General features: G+C 40.2%; 1 protein-coding gene across 3 annotated transcripts in view; it reads left to right on the plus strand.

Moving 5' to 3' along the window:
- Positions 1-17,025, plus strand: part of LOC124787833 (probable serine hydrolase) — a 29,782-nt gene extending 12,757 nt beyond the window's left edge. For 2 of the 3 annotated variants that reach the window (XM_047254771.1, XM_047254773.1), the window contains exon 2: positions 13,631-17,025. In XM_047254771.1, the coding sequence (XP_047110727.1) occupies positions 13,631-14,484 (854 nt within the window). In that variant the 3' untranslated portion in view covers positions 14,485-17,025. The remainder of the gene's footprint in view (positions 1-13,630) is intronic. The other variant, XM_047254774.1, reaches the window with a different exon arrangement.
- The last annotated feature ends 518 nt before the right edge of the window (positions 17,026-17,543 follow it).

Below are 17,543 nucleotides of genomic sequence, written 5' to 3' on the forward strand. Positions count from 1 at the left end.
GAATTGCCCCAAAAAATTATCTCATATGACATTATGGAGTGAAAGTAAGCATAGTATGCCAGCTTTTTCATTTTTATATCCCCTATGTCCGACAGAATTCGCATTGCCGATAGAGATTTGTTTAGACGCTTCAGCAGTTCTGTGGTGTGCTCCTCCCAGCTGAGTTTATTATCAAGTTGTAATCCCAAGAATTTAACACTGTCCACTACTTCTGTCTGGTTGTCATCATATGTTAGGCATATATTTGTGGAACACCCCTTACAAGTTCTGAACTGCATGTAGTGTGTTTTTTCAAAGTTTAGTGACAAAGAATTGGCTAGGAACCAGTGAATAATGTCCACAAATGTTTTATTAGCCAATACTTTTAAGACTACACTTGATTTGCTATTTATTGCAATGTTTGTATCATCAGCAAACAAAACTAACTTGGCATCTGGTAATGTTACTGATGAAAGGTCATTGATATACACAAGAAAAAGTAAGGGCCCTAAGATGAACCTTGTGGGACCCCACATGTAATTAGTTCCAGTTGGATGATGCCTGATAGCTTAATACATCTCTCTTTCCTAATAACACCCTGTTTCCTGTCAGGGATATAAGATTTGAACCATTTTGCACCATTTCCTGTTACACCATAATATTCTAATTTACTTAAAATTCTGTTGTGATTTACACAGTCAAATGCCTTTGACACATCACAAACATACCAGTTGCCTGCAATTTTTTGTCAAATGAATTAGGTACATTTTCTCTGTAAGTGAACTGTGACTTTGACGGGATGTTATTTGTGATAAGATGATTATATAGCCGATTGTACATTACCTTCTCTAAAATTTTTGAGAATGCTGGCAAAAGTGAAACTGGATGGAAATTTAACACTATTTCTTTATCTCCCTTCTCAAACAGTAGCTTAATTCAGCATATTTCAACCATTCAGGAAATATTCCACTGATAAACAACTGGTTACACATATAGCTTAATATGTTACTGACTGAGAATCACATTCTTTAATTAACTTCGTTGATATTTCATCATACCAATAGATGTTTTTAAAGATTTTATGGTGGACATTACTTCTGCTGAGATAGTGAGGGTCAATTTCATATTATGGAAGTTACTTGAAATGTCTGGTCTGAGGTAACACCCATGGCAGCATCCACAGAACCTGACAACCCCATCTTTTCAGTAACAGCTATAAAATGTTTGTTACTAAGTTCTGCAGCACTATATACATCTGTCACCACCGTATCCTTTACTCTTAATGCTATTTGCCCCTCTTCATGTCTGGTTCTACCGGTCTCCTCCTTCACTATATGTATCCCAAAATGTCTTTGTTTTGTTATCTGGTATGACTATCTTTTCCTTGTAATAAATTTGTGTTGATGTCCATATCACAGTCTTTAATATTTTGCAGTGTTTCTTGTAATGTGCTATAGCATCAACTTCAGAACTGTTTCGGATTGAGAGATACAGTTTTCTTTTTGTTTTACAAGATACCTCTATTCCTTGAGTAATCCATGGCTTCTTTGTAGACTTTGCTCTAACCTTGGTTCCTTTTGGAGGAAAACAGTGTTCAAATAAGGTAAGCACTTCATTAGCAAAAGTGTTATATTTTTCATTCATGCCATGATCACTATAAACCTCACTCCAGTGAATGTCTCAGAGGAGTGACCTAAACCATTTTTGGCTTGTTGATTACCCTCTTGAGTTCAGATTTAACAGATTTTATATCCTGTTCAGTATTAACATTTAACAGAAGGAACTGCATGTCATGGTCTGAGAGGCCATTGACTATTCGTTTTGTAATATAATTTAACAAAAGTGGGAATTAAGTGAATGATAGTGTTACCAACTCAAGTAAGTTCTTACTGGGAGAGTCTTTAAGGACATACATTGAAGTCACCAGCAGCCAATACTTTTTTGTGTTTGGTTGTTGAATGGGCCAGTACAGCTTCAAGGTGGTTTTTGAACAGATTAAAGTTACCTGCAGGTGCTCCATATACACTTAATATTATGAAGGATTTTTTATGAAATTCTATTTCTGTTGCACATGCTTCCATATACTGTTCTAGGCAAAATTTATGAATGTCTTTGTTCTTAAATTTATGACAGTTCCTGATGAATCGTGGCAACTCCTCCTTTCTACATTTCTGCTCTACAAAAGTGAGAGGCTAAGCTAAATCCTGTAACACTTAAAATTTCTATACCAGTGGTCTCATGAAGTTGAGAGAGGCAGATTATGTCAGCTGGGTTTGAGGACTCTGATTCATCTATGTAGATAATTGATTCATTAATTTTATTTGTCAGTCCTCAAATATTTTGATGCAGTAAAGATAGCTGACATTTCACATTGACTGAGTTAAAAATGGGTAGAGTTGAAATTTCTGCTGATAGTTGAAAATTCTTAACCAACAGCTGTTAATGCTGATGTAATAAACTACAATTATGTTTGTTTGGTTTCTTTCTCAAACTGAAGGTTTCTCTCAATCCTAACCTCTCTTAAAACTTGTTTTCTTTCTGTCCTCTCTACCCTAAAAAAGGGTATTTTCTGAACGCTACAACCACTGGATATTTTATCACTCAAGACGGCACTTCCCCCCTTAACTTTCCTACTATTTTCCCGCCTGCAGGTTCGGGTGTTAGAATAGGCCCGAGGTATTCCTGTGTTTCGGCTTTTATGTGATGGTCCCTTGTCAGGTTTGACCTCCATCTTTCTAAATTTTCCCGAAGAGCAAGCCAATTGGGGAAGGGCGTCTTACATGGTATGTTGTGTCCACTTTCTCGTCATCACATTGCATCTCTTGGGTGAGGACACCTTCCTGGGTGCATTTTCCACCATACACTATGTAGTGTCACTTTCTGCATTGACAATGACCATGGGCTTCTTAGCACCTCATATCCAGCACGGTAGCCAGTCTGTTGTGGTGGGGCCGCCATGTACCCTGTTTGTTGTGGCCCCCTGACTACACAGATACCTGTGCTGTTAACTCTCCACGTATGCCATGGAGTAGTTGCCCATCTCCCTGGGGCTTCAAGACTCACAGCAATGGTCATCCTGACAGGTGGCCCTTGCTGAGGCTGGGTGGTGCATGTAGGGAGGCCCCTGGTCGGAGTGGGTGGCATCAGGGCGGATCACACATCATGAAGTGTTGTACGGCATCTCTTGCTGGTGGTCCACCGCCAGCAGTCTCTAAGCCCACAGAGTCTAACTTCAGTGCTAACAAATATGACCCCAAACCGTTCACCTCCCTTTCCACACAATGGGAGGAACGCCATGCTATGGATGGCAGTGAAGCTTATTCGCCCTGGTACCTCGTATGTACGAGAGTGAGAGTTGATGGGGAATCTTTCATGTCCATGAAGCCTCAGTTTCTTGTGGAACAGTTACAGGACAAGTTTGGGGATGTGGAGGGCTTGCCCAAAATGCGCTCTGGGTCAGTCTTGATAAAAACAGCATCCTCTGCCCAGTCACAGGCATGACTCGTTTGTGACAAGTTTGAGGAATGTTTCTGTTACCGTCATGCCCCATAAAAGCTTAAATGTGGTCCAGGGTATTATATTCCACGGGACCTTCTTTTGCAATCTGATGACGAGCTGCCTGCCAATTTGGAGTGGCAAGGTGTTCATTTTGTTTGGCGCGTCCATCGGGATCTGAGGGATAATCAGGTTGCCACTGGTGCCTTCATCTCGGCCTTTGAGGGTGACACATTGCCGGAGAAGGTCAAGGTGAAGATCTACCACTGTGACTTCAAACTTTATATCCCTCCCCTGATGCAGTGCTTTAAGTGCTGGAATTTTGGCCGTATGTCTTCTCGCAGTACTTCCAGTGTCACATGTTGAGGTTGTGGACGCCCCTCACATCCCTATACTCCATGTGCCCTGCTCCCATCTGTGTCAACCGTGGAGAGCATCATTCACCTTGCTTGCCAGACTGTAGGATTTTACAGAAAGAGAGGAAGATCATAGAATATAAGACCCTGGACCAACTGACCTATACTGACTAAGAGGAAATTTGAGCGCCTACATCTTCTGGCTATGGCCTCCTCTTACGCCGCTGCTACGAGAACAGTTGTCATTCTATCAGTTCCTCGCATTCCTATCCTTCTCAGAACCGGAAGACGACACCTGCCCCCCTGACGGAGGGGGGCACTTCCCTTCCTGTAACTGGTCGTAGGGCTTCACGCTCATCCTCAGTCCTGGAGACTGAATCAGTGAAGTCCTCCCAGCCAGGGAAACCCAAGGAGCAGCGAGAGAAATCCAAAAAGGAGGTTCCCAAGACTAAGGGAATTGCGGTGGCACCTACTCCACCACTACCTACAAACTCTGTGTCTGTGAATGACATGGAGATTCTGGTGTCTGCTGAGGACCTAGATCTCGCCGGACCCTCAGACACAATGGATATAGACTGCTCAGGCAAAAAGTCGGTGGCAGCAGGTGAGCCTGAGGTGTAAACTACCTAATTGAATGTTCCATGCCTTCCCAGTCTCACTATGACATCATCCTTCAGTGGAATTGTGGTGGGTTTTTCCACAACGTAGCTGAGCTATGTCAACTATTAAGCTTTACATCTACTCTCGGCATTGCCCTCCAGGAAACCTGGTTCTCAGCAATGCAGACCCTTGCTGTCTGTGGCTATAAGGGATACTACAGGAACTGTAGCGACTATAGTCCAGTGTCAGATGGCATTTGTGTTTATATCCGAAACTTAGTCTGTAATGAACCTGTGCCCCTTCAAACACCTCTTGTAGCTGTGGCTGTCAGAATAAGGACAATGCAGGAAATAACTGTCTAATCATAACATATATGCTTTCACGGATGGCGTCTTCATTACTTAAAACTTCCGGGCTGAATTGCCGTGGTCCATATATAAAACTGCTTCTCCTTCCTGACGTTTCGTTGCCTACTGCGGGCAACATCTTCTGAGGTGAGTCGGCGACTGGCTGCTAGGTGCTGGAGGTCCCGCTTATATAGAGCACTTAGATGGCGCCACCACTCATGACGTGCTTTCGACTTTAAAACTATCTCTGGCTAGTACCATCTCTCTCGTTCATAGGTAATCGATAGTCACTGTTGGTACAGAGTTGGCCACCATATCTTGTCTAGTTTTAATCCTCGTTCTTTTTTATTAAAATAATTTTCGTGCTTGTAGATCTCTATAGCTTCGCTATACATGCAGGTATAATAATGTGAGGTCCTAGCTATCACGTTTGTCTCACTAAATTTTATTTTGTGACCACCATCTTTGAAAACGTGTTCTGCTACAGCTGATTTGTCAATTTGTCCCAATCTACAGTTCCTTTTGTGTTCTTTTAGGTGGGTATTAACACTCCTTTTAGTTTTTTCCAATATAAACCATGCCACAGCTACATGGAATTTTACACACACCTGGGGTAGCTAAGCGGTGCCGTGTGTCTTTCACCGATCTTAAACTTTCACTAATTTTCTTGGTAGGTCGAAAGACTGTCTCCACTTGAAACTTGGCCAAAACTTTCCCAATACGGTCCGTGATGTTATGAATAAATGGAAGAAAAACTTTTCCAGCCTACGGTTGTTGTTGTCGTGTATTTTTGGACCCTTTTCTTCTATGGTCTCTGCCTTGGTGTTTGACACAGTCTGTCCTTTCTCTCCCTTTTTTCCGATTCTTCTTTCCTCCCTGTGCGTGCCTGAAGGCCGACCGACGCGTTTGCATGTGTAGCCAGTGACGGGGTAAAGCGTAATTCCCCGCCCTGGGTAGACAAGTAGGGCCCGTGCGCATCCCCTGGTAAAGGCCAGGCCCGGGGAGGGGTGATTGCCTGAGCTGACACCTTCTGACCATGCCGATTGGTCCCTCTGTCCATTTCTCAGGTGGCATGACCTGAGGTGTAAACATTCACCTAAGGCGGGAGTGCCCTCTGAGAGGGTCCTCACAAGGAAGGGAGTTGTTTCTTCTGTGTACTGACTCCTTGAGCAGCCTACAAGCTATCGACCAGTGCTACCCTCATCAGCCTTTGGTAGCTACCATCCAGGAGTCCATCTGCACCTTGGAATGGTCCGGTTGTTCAGTGGTGTTTGTCTGGACCCCAGGTCACATTGGAATCCCAGGCAGTGAACTTGCCGACAGGCCGGCCAAACAGGCTATGCGCAAAACCACTTATGGAGATCGGCTTCACTTCAACTGACATTCAGTACTATGCTGCAAGGTTTTGCAGTTTTGGGAGGTGAAATGGCATAACCTCAGCATGCACAGCAAACTGTGTGACACTTAAGGAGCTACAAATGTATGGCAGTCCTCCATGCGGGCCTCTCGCTGAGTCTCTGTGGTTCTCTGCCGCTTCACATTGGCCATGCTTACGTGACACACGGCTACCTCCTGTGCTGAGATGACCCGCCTCAGTGCTGGTACAGTGCTCGGCTGACAGTGGCCCGTATCTTGGTGAGCTGTCCTCCTTTGGCTGCCCTGTGACAGGCTCTTCAGTTACCAGACTCGCTGCCATTAATTTTAGCTGACAACACCTCATCGGCTAATTTAGTTTTATGTTTTATACGTGACAGTGGGTTTTATCATTCTATATAAGTTTTAGCACTTGTCCTTCGTCTCTTTGTGTTCTCCACTCTAATACTTTTAGGGTGGATGTTTTAATGTGTCACAGAGTGGGCTGGCTTTTCTTTTTATTCTCGTGATCGGCCAACCACGGTCATCTGCTCTCTTGTTTTTGCCCCTTATACTGTTTCTTGCTTCTCTGTGTGCTATTTTTTTCCTGTTTTGTCCGTAGTAGTGTTGGTTGTCCTTCTGTCGTTCTTCTGGTTCTTTGTTTCTCCTGTTATTCTGCTGTACTTCTTTCTTTTCTTCTTTCCCTTATGCAATTATTTTACTGGGAACAAGGGACTGATGATGACCTGCAAGTTTGGTCCCTCCCCCCCCCCGCCCCCTCTCCCCCTCCCTTTTAAACCAACTTTTCCTGCCATTTTCCCAGCCAGTTTACCCTACCCTTTCCTGATGAGATTAAGGCCATGCCTAGTATAATCCCACCTATTGAGAGAAGAATTGAAGACTGAAGGATACTCAGAGAGAGGAGTCTTTGAAAGCCATTTACTACTGATGAGTCTACAACTTGGTCTCTTTCATATTTCATGTGAGTATTTTATTGTGTTGCCTTTCTTAATGATCCCCACCTTGGCAACGTCATTGACGTGTACCTTATATAAGAAAATTTCTTCTCCCTCTCCCTCTCCCTCTCCCTCTCCCTCTCCCTCTCCCTCTCCCTCTCCCTCTCCCTCTCCCTCTCCCTCTCCCTCTCCCTCTCCCTCTCCCTCTCCCTCTCCCTCTCCCTCTCCCTCTCCCTCTCCCTCTCCCTCTCCCTCTCCCTCTCCCTCTCCCTCTCCCTCTCCCTCTCCCTCTCCCTCTCCCTCCTTTAAATTTGATCCGAAGGGTGGTGTCTGAACATGTGGAGAGAAGATATCAAGATGCTGTTCTTCAAATGAGTAGGGGGTTGCCTTGATGCAAGTAATTTTCAAATTGTAACTTCCATGGACTATGACAAAAGACCCTTGAACATGTGGTTAATAGTCATCTATTGTAGGTCTTTGTCTTTGCAACAATAAATTGTCAGTAATTTGCAGTGTGTATTCAGGAAACACCAATTCCCTCTAGTCAATTTGACATTGACATTGCTAGCTATCCAATATCATTCATGCACAGCCACTGCTGCCTCACCCGAGGGACTTGAAGCTTAAAATGTCTGAAAACCGTTATATGTTAGAATATCTGAAAGCAATGCAGAGGGCAGGAAGATTATACATATTGCAGTTTAATAAGAGCCTAGATCAGTTATGGTTAGATTACACATACATTTAGATTATGGCTTCATTGTATTCAGGTTAACATTCTGAGTGCAGCATTGGGCATACTTCCTGTGCATTATGTGCTGCTACCCCTGTATCTGCACAATACTTGTATAACAGCTGGCCACGAGTAATGAGGCCATTTGGGACAAAATGTAACCAGTCAACTTGCAGGGGAATGTGTGTTTTCTTGAACTAATTCACACTGTAAAGTTGAGGTATTAGGTCATTTGTCTTACATTAAATAGGAGAGAGTTAAGGGGACCCGCCTCTTAAGCCAGTGCCATGAAATTTCAGGCAGCAAGACAGAATTAAAATATTATGACTGTGATGTGTATTATTTGTCATCAGCTGTAAGCTTAGTTTGAGACAGTTCTTCAGTAATGTTGCTTGCCAGCTAGCCTCTCCATTCCAGCATACCTGTTGCATCCTGCATCATATATACTATGCCTCATGTACTCACATCTGTGCCGCCCCTGTGAATCTTTCCTTCAGCCATCTCTCTTATTTTTAAAAGTAATTTCTGTGGGGCTATTTGAGCCAAAGTCGCTTGGTCATGGAATGAGTTAGTACGTAGTTTACAGAATGCGGGTTAGAAAATCTGCAAACAAAAGAATTACAGAAATTCCAAGGATGATGCATCTTCCAAAATAAATAAATAAATAAATGTGGGCTGACTGAGTTGTAGGTGGTCATCTGTAAATTCGTATGTTCTGTCTTCAGAATATCATCATATATGGGCTTAATGAAAATGAGAGCAGTGATAACAATCATTTATCACAGTTGTGTAAACATGGCATTGGGTGAGCAATTTGACTGGTGTTTTCCAAAACTCTATCAGGCCTGGTTAATATGCAGAAAACTATCTTTTTGGTGACTCTATAGTAAATCATCCTGCTCAAATCTACCATTAGGTAGGTTTTGTATTGAAACTGCTGCAGATGCTGCTCATGATTTTGTGCATTTGTGTAGAGTAGTTTGAATTTCTCATTTGGAAACCTGCAAGCTCATCGAGAAGCATATACACTGGTCAAACATACTGATATATAAAGGAGAGAATGTTGTGTACAGGATGCCTAGCATACAACCATTGCATTGTCACTATGAACAAGGAGGAAAAGACTTTTCTTCACATAATTTTACTAACTAGATATGTGGCTGCAAAGTTAGGTATCAGCGAAGTATTGGAGTTCTAGTTGCCATTGGTGTTCACTCCAGCCTGAGTCAAGGTGGTGCAGTGTGTCAATATTCAAGTCAACCACAGCTTTTCTTATGACAAGCCATTGGTAAGATTGATTGATCAGTCACGTTATGAGACAGCAAATGCCACTGGGGTGTGAAAAGAACCTATTTTGCTCCATGACTTTCATGATTCGCCAAATCTTTCTCCCTGCACATTGTTTCCCCTTTCCTTTCTTGAACAAACAATTAAAAAGACAATGGTCGTGGGGCATTGCTGATATGCACTGCATTGTGAATAATGACCTCAAATGCGTCCTATAGGCTGCCTTTGCCCAGAGTTATTAGGCCTCTGCACATATTGTCAGAAATGCATAACCATGTGAGACGGCTATTTTGAAGGGGAGTAAGCTATATTCTTGTGTTTATGTACATTCTTTCCTGCAAATGATTTGCCATATTTATTGTCCACTTGTTATATGTAATGCATCTTCATTAGAGTTAGCCGTGAGGGAGTGAGTTCGTAAACTACCCTCAAGAATATTCCGTTTTTAGGCAAAATGCAGACTAATTGAAATCATCCACACAGTGAAGAAAGCTTTAAGTTCCTTACTGTTGTAATGTAATAATATATCTTCCATAAGAAGACAGTGTGTTGTGCTATCAGTATAGTGTGTCTGGTTGCCTTAACCTCTTTAACTATCTGTGCTGGAGGAAAGATGAATAAGTTGTGTTTCACAGGTGGCTGACCTATTCGTGGAATGACTTTAACAGTAATGACACTGTAGTGGATATTAGAAGCAGGGCACCCATGTCAAGTGAGACAAAAGTTTCACAGAGTTATGACCCATATGGTGATGAATTTGAGAAGTTGTTGTTCTGCTGAGGAATTTCCAGATTACGTAAAATATTTAAAGTGATGAAAGTGTACAAATTGGTGTACAGTTGTTAGTTATTATTATTATTATTATTATTATGTAGTATTCTGCCTAGTGGTAGGTCCTTGTCTTCGTACAGAGAATTTCTGATTCCAATGTTTCCTGTCTTCAGCTTCTTCCTTCAGTCTGTTGTATCCCCTCCCATCTTTCATGTCGTCCAGATGTTGAATTCTTCTTCCTCGTCCTGCGTTTCCTCTGAGTTTACGTTCGATGACATCATGTATGAGTCACTCATGTCTATGTACATGTCCAATCCGGTTGGCCTTTCTCTGAAGAACTGTACGCAGAATACTTCTCTCTCCTACTCTTCGCAGTACATCGTCATTTTTTATGCGATCTGTCCACTTGATCTTTTCCTTTTTCCTCCAGCACCACATTTCAAAGTTCTCTAAGTATTTTTTCTCCTTCTTTCTCATGGTCCATGTCTCTGCTCCATACAGTGCAATGCTCCAAATGTAGCACTTTATCAGTTTTTTCCTCAATGCCAAACTCAACTTGCTGGTCAGCAAGATCCTCTTCTTGTTGAAAGCAGCTCTGGCCATAGCGGTTCTTGCTTGGATTTCGTTGGTGCAGTGGGCATCCTTTGTGATAAAACTTCCCAGGTACTTGAACTGATTCACATTTTCCCGTTCCCGATTGTCAACAGTTATCTTAAAGTGTTTCTCACATTTTGATATCCGCATCACTTTTGATTTTTCGATGTTGGTTTCTATGCCACATTTTCTTCTGTTTCCACCAAATTGTTCATCATATGTTGCAGCTGTCTCTGATTTTTGGCGAACACTACCAGGTCGTCTGCATACTTGATGGTGTTGATGAGACGTCCTCCTACTTTTAAGTTTCCGCATCCTTTCAGCACTTCTCTCGCCAGCATTTCTCCATACTGGTTGAAGAGATTTGGCGACAGACAACATCCTTGTATCACTCCCCTTCCTATTTCCACACTGTTCATTTCTCCATAGTTCAGTCGTACCTTTACCCTTTGTCCCAAGTACAAGTTCCTTATAAGTATACGATCTCTCCAGTTGATTCTTATTTCCTTAAGGATGTTCATCATTATATTCCAATTGACTCTGTCGAAGGCCTTCTGCCAGTCTATAAAACAAGTGCAAACTTCTTTGTTAACGGCCAAACTGTGACAATATCCTCATCGTGCCAATGGTGTCTCTGGTCACTTTTCCTTTCCTGAAGCCAAACTGGTCTTCTACCATCACTTCTTCGATTTTGTTTTCAAACCGTCTATTTAGTATTCTTGCAATGATCTTTGCCACGTGCGATATCAGACTTGTTGTTGTTGTTGTTGTTGTTGTTGTTGTGGTCTTCAGTCCTGAGACTGGTTTGATGCAGCTCTCCGTGCTACTCTATCCTGTGCAAGCTTTTTCATCTCCCAGTACTTACTGCAACCTACATCCTTCTGAATCTGCTTAGTGTATTCATCTCTTGGTCTCCCTCTATGATTTCTATTCTCCACGCTGCCCTCCAGAGCTAAATTTGTGATCCCTTGATGCCTCAGACTAATTGTTCTATAATCACTACACTTCTTGGCTTGCTTTTTCTTCTCTAGAGTAACCATTGTGACATCCAAAAAGTCTTCAGGCCATTCTGCAGTTTCATAGATTTTGTTCATAAGTTGTCAGAACTTTCAAACTTTCATTTCCAATTTCTTTAATGAAATCCACTGGTATGTCATCATTCCTTGTAGCTTTCCTACTCTTCATCTCCTTTATCTCCTTCTCTCCTTACCTTGTCAGTATACTGGGCCCTTTTTCATCTTTGTCAATAGATTCCTCTGGCTCTATGTTGATGTCATCTGGGCGATGTTCTGTATCATATAGTTTCCTTATATATTCTTCCCATTTTTCAGCACTTCCACTTGTTTAGTAACCACTTGTCCTCTAGAATCTTCTATTCCGAATGTTCTTACGCTTTTGTTCTCTCCTTCTCCCAGTTCCTTCATTTTCTGGTACATGAGGTCATACCTTCCTCTTCTTTGTAGTTATTCTATTTCATCACACATTTCTTCTAAGTACTTTTCCTTTGCTTTGTTTGTGTCCCTCCTGAGGGCATTGTTAAGTTTTCTGTATTCTTCTTCATCAACATTTTTACACTTCCTCCTTTCTTCCATCTTCTCCAGCATCCCATTGGTGATCCAGGGTTTTCTCGCTCTCTGTCTCCCTCCCAACTTCACTCTTCAGAGTATTTAACAAAACCATTTTAACATTATACCACTGATCTTCCGCACTTACACTTGTATTTTTGTGTCTCACTTCGTTAAATTTTTTCTCTAACGATTCTCTTATTGCCATGTTATTTTCTCTTAGCTTTTCCAAGTGCCATCTCTGTTTTCTCCTCCCATGCTGTCAGATCTTCTTCAGCCTTGTGCTGATATCTGCAACCAAATGGTTGTGATCCGAGTTGATGTCGGCAGCCAGCATAGTCTTGGCGTCCTTCACACTGCCCCCAAACCTCTGTTTGATGAGTATGTAGTCTATCTGATATCTGTTCATATCTCCTGGGCTCTTCCATGTGTACAGTTTACTCTTCCTTTTCTTTAACCAAGTGTTCATCAACACCAAATTATTTCGGTGACAGAATTCCACTAGCATTCCTCCTCTGTTGTTTCTTTTTCCTAATCCATATTGTCCAACAATGTTTGCTTCATTGCCTTGTCCAACCACTCTATTCCAGTCACCCATGATTATGGTATTTACTTTTCCTGTTCCTTCAGACTGAATGATGTCTTCTATTTCATCATACATTTTCTCCGCTTCTTCATCATCTGGATCTGATGTAGGCATGTGCACTTGGACTATTAGAATTACAGTATTAAGCCTTTCTCTCTTTTTCCTTTTGTTTCATTTGTACAGTATCAATGTGGCAATTATCTTAAAGTTCTCAATTTTGATCGCCTAATGGAAATTCAGTGATCTCAATTGGTAGTAAATTATTTAACTTTGATGGAAGAGACTGGTGTGGCAACAATTTATTGTTAATTTCCTCTTTGTTGTAGAAAATAATTCTTTAACTATTTCAGTAACTCAGTTGCTTCTGGCAAGATAATCTACAATATAAAAAGTCTTTCTTCTAGGAGGGAATTACCGTATTTTATGAACTGTAAGATGTTATGGGCTATAAGATGCACCTTAATTTTTAAGCAGCTTTATTAAAAAATAATATTTTTACCACTTTTGTTATTAGAGTACAAAGCCAGACGAAAATAGGATCTTTATTTATAAAACTGAAGTGACACTTAAAATCTCTGGAAATCGTCATTGTAGACTGCAGTGATGCATCATAGTCTAGATGGTGTTCGGGGTTAGTGATAGCGTGGCAGGGGACTGTGTTAGCAGCTTTGTAAATCCCTGCAACTCATGTTCATCACATCAGTGCACTGCTGCTGACAGTTGAATCCAATTTAGCCAGATAGATAGAGATAGGTTTCACTGAATAAATGGCCATTTTTAAGTCTGGTGGGAATTTTAAATCTAACTCTAGATATTTATGCATTAATTTTGAGTATGACACACCTAAATTTTGGAGACAATTTTTCAGAGAAAAAAGTGCGTCTTATGGTCCGTAAAATATGGCACAGTATATTATAAGAATGTTATAGATAAGAGAAAGGTAAAAGTATTTTTGTTTAATGATAATTTAGTCACTTATGTAACTGTTCTTCTATGAATTTGTTCTAGGAAAATGGTGGGGTCCAAGGGAGAAGCAACCTATACTTGCATTGCATGGGTGGCAGGACAATGCTGGTACCTTTGACAAGCTAATTCCTCTGTTCCCTGCTGACGTTGCTGTTCTGTGTATTGACCTCCCTGGTCATGGCTTGTCATCTCATTATCCTAAAGGTCAACAATATTACATTTTCTGGGATGGTCTTGTCATTGTGCGGCGTGTGGTGAAGCATTTTAAATGGGAACATATTTCCATCATTGGACATTCTCTGGGTGGTGCTATAGGTTTTCTGTATGCTTCAGTATTCCCAGATGACATAAAAAAACTTGTCTCGATAGACATTGTGAGTCCAGCTGTGAGAGAGCCGTCCAGAATAGTGCACGAACTGGGGCAAGGAATTGACAGATTCCTTAAGTATGAAACCCTGACGCCAGAGGATGCACCTTGTTATACATATGATGAAATGATTGATATAGTGCAGAGTGCTTATAAAGACTCACTGACACGAGAGTCTTGTGAAGTGCTAATGAAAAGAGGTATGAATCCTGTGACAAAATCAAATTGTGAATCAACCAAAGAAGGGTACCTCTTTAGCAGAGATGTCCGACTGAAAGTTGCTGGTTTGGGTCTCATATCAGCAGACTTAGTTTTTGAGTTAGCAGAAAGGATAAAATGTGAGTACTTAAATATAAGAGCAAAACCCGGCCTTAAGTTTGATAAACCTGAACATTATCATGATGTCCTTGAGAAAATTAAAAAGACTGCAAAAAGATTTGAATTTTACGAGATTGAAGGAACCCATCATTTGCACTTAAATGCACCTGAAAGTGTCAGTACACATATTGTTAACTTTTTAACATCATAACTAGAATATTGTTCTAGGTAATAGTTAAATGAAGAATTTACAAAATGCATCTTGACTGTTGAAGTGCTGATAAAGGAGTAGTGAGATTAATTTGTTCCACATTTGTTTATAAATCTACATGTGTGTTTACATAACATTTTTCATAGTAGTAACTCTCTGCTTGTGTGCACAATACAGCATTTCTATAATTCCTCAAACTCCAGATACAAGTAATTGTATGTTGAATAATTTTGAACCACATAACTGCACTGCTTCTTAACCCTGGAACGAATGTCCTGGAGCCGTACCAGTGACAAGTGAGATCAAGGATAAAGATGGATATGACACACACATTATTTTGAATTTTGCAAAACATTCCACAACTGAAGATTATGTGCCCATTTCTTTGGAGTATTCTTTCTTGTTGTCAGCAACACACGTGAAATACTCTTGTAAGGATAATGCGAGGGAGAGGGGGAAGGGAGGTGGGTGCTGCATACTGGTAAATCATTCCCTTACAGGCAAAAACTTATATCCTTATCACCTTCTCCCCAAGCAGAATAATTTTCTTTTCTAAAGGTTGCAAAATTTGTTAATTTTGTGGCAAGTTCTTTTGAACATAATTTAGAATCATTTCTCCAATTGTAGAGAGGTGGAGAAACTCTTGGCTTATCTCTGTGTGCACAATCTTTTTTTTTACAGTCAGTAGGCACTCCATTGAATTGGTATATACATACATTCACACATAGATAATCTAAGGGCTAAGGCCTTGTCAGTGCAACCACTCATTTCTATCATTGGCTGTTTGTTTCAGTTCCATTTCATTGTGACAGCCTATCCTTATCTCAGTGTCTTCCAAGTACTTTTTCCTAGGCATCGTCTTCCTTTCTTTTCCAGTAATTCCCCTTCAAGAATGTTAATGACAAAAGTGTTGTGTGATCACGTGTCCAGTAAGTGTTCTTCTCTTTTCCATTTCCTTTAATAATTTTCTGTCTCCGTTGATTTTCCTTAAGGCTTCCAGGTTGTTTTCCTTTCCATCCAGCTCATTTTTGTCATTTTCTGCTATAACTACACTCCAATAGCTTGCAATTCATCCCCTTTCCACCCAACCCAAGGTCTACCCTTCTGAATACTTAAATAATTTTGCAAAGGATTTTCTGACATCTTTACTCATATGTTTGCTAGTGAAAATGTTTTTCTTTGTCATAAATTTCTGTTTTACCACTGCAATCTTTCACTTCCATTAAGCCTCTATCGTCCTTGTGATTATACTACAGAGATAACAAAATTATTTCACCTGATCAATTTAGACATAACCAGTTTTTTATATTTGTTTTAATTTACTCCATATTTTTCTGTACTACTATTACTTTACTTTTGTAAAGACACTATCCTATGAACTTCACATTTGATTTTACGTAATGTTACTCATTATCATCTCAGAGTGCCGCAGCAAGCCTACTGATACTAGTTTCTCTGCTAATAGATATTCAAATACAATCTCCCAACATATTTAGTAAATGAAAACTCTTCTGGAAAGCTCTTGAACCACTGAAACATTACACCACTAGATACACACTTGCATTGTCGGTTTGTGGAGAAGTGGTACAATCTATTTTAATTTGTTGCAATGGGAAAGATAAGCATCACCTATGCTGGTTTGAGATCTGTGGATCTTACATATATTCGGAAAAAACTTTGCTTTTCTCAAATCTGTTAACATCAAGTAATCTGTGGAGGAAAAGTTAATCTTAGTCCATCCTTATCAGCCTTATCCGTTACTACTTAATCTAGAAATAAAGGTTAGTGTATGTTCCTGACTGAGAGTTTACGATGTTAACTCCAACAACACAGTGGAATTTTTTGTTCTGTTATTTAGGGTATTTTTGCTAGTATTCAGAGTATGCATTGAATATGCAGCACTTTAATAAGGTAGAGATTCTGCTGGCAGGATCCTCTTCTGTGTTTTGCATTATATTTGTGCAGTGAGATTGATTCTGAGTATTTGAAATGTAATGAATACTTCAATAATTCCATCTAGTCACTGTTAGCATTCCTCAGGTTTTTGCACAAAAGAGAGAAGCAACTGAGCTGTAGCCACAAATATATTTACAGTTGTAATTGATGTGCACTACATTGCTTGAATTTTATTATGTGTCTGGTAATTTTTTATCTCTATGATGAACTGACAGATATCTGCTGTTACTGAATTTTTACTTGATGTGATTTTAATATTTCCTATTTTTTATGGGTGTTTCAGAGAGACAGTCACAATGCCTCTCTCTGTTTTTTCAGTATAATATTTCAGATAGGAAACTGTTCTGAGAAGGGAGTTTCTGGAAGAATATTGAAATGGAAATGTAACTAAATAATATTTACATCACAGCACGAGTTGTTTAATTCATAGTTTCAGTTTTTATCTGTAGTGGGGGTATGGGAGGAAATGTAAATGACACACAATCATTTTTTTTACTTGTATACACAGATGAATGTTTTGTAGGACATATTTTATAACAAATGAACTGTCTTTGTTTTGTAATAAATGGTTTATTGACAGTGGCAGACAGACGTTACCAAATTTATAAAACATTCCTTTTTTACCCTGTCGCAGAAGAAAGTGCCAGAGAAATTGTTTATCCTATTTTTGTGTGGTGCTAATAAAAATACTGTTCATTTGTTGATGGTAAAATCCAGAATTTTTTAACCATGCCCTTGTTGCTACACACAATCTTCTGGCTGAAAATGCACATTTTTAAAACCTAGTTAACACTTCCATATTTCAGCCAGTTCTGTATGTGACATCTTGATATGTTGAGTCTGTTGCTATGCTTGCTTCGCCATGTGTTGCTGATTGTGGTTTTCTAATTTTAGTTTGTAGATGGATTACATATTTTAAGCAACCTCAGACTTTAATTTTTATTAAAAAATTTACAAGGACACACAATCACTCTCTGTATGTGTGAAATAAAAGACATTTATTATTGAGGAGTTGGTGAAGTAGCTGACAGAAACAACAAGGTAGGAAAATTTATTTAATAACTGCTAAGAAAAGATGAGTAATCCGACCAGTCAGAACAGTA

Source organism: Schistocerca piceifrons, chromosome 3 (genome assembly GCF_021461385.2).
Source record: "Schistocerca piceifrons isolate TAMUIC-IGC-003096 chromosome 3, iqSchPice1.1, whole genome shotgun sequence".
NCBI classification, from domain to species: Eukaryota; Metazoa; Arthropoda; class Insecta; order Orthoptera; family Acrididae; genus Schistocerca; species Schistocerca piceifrons.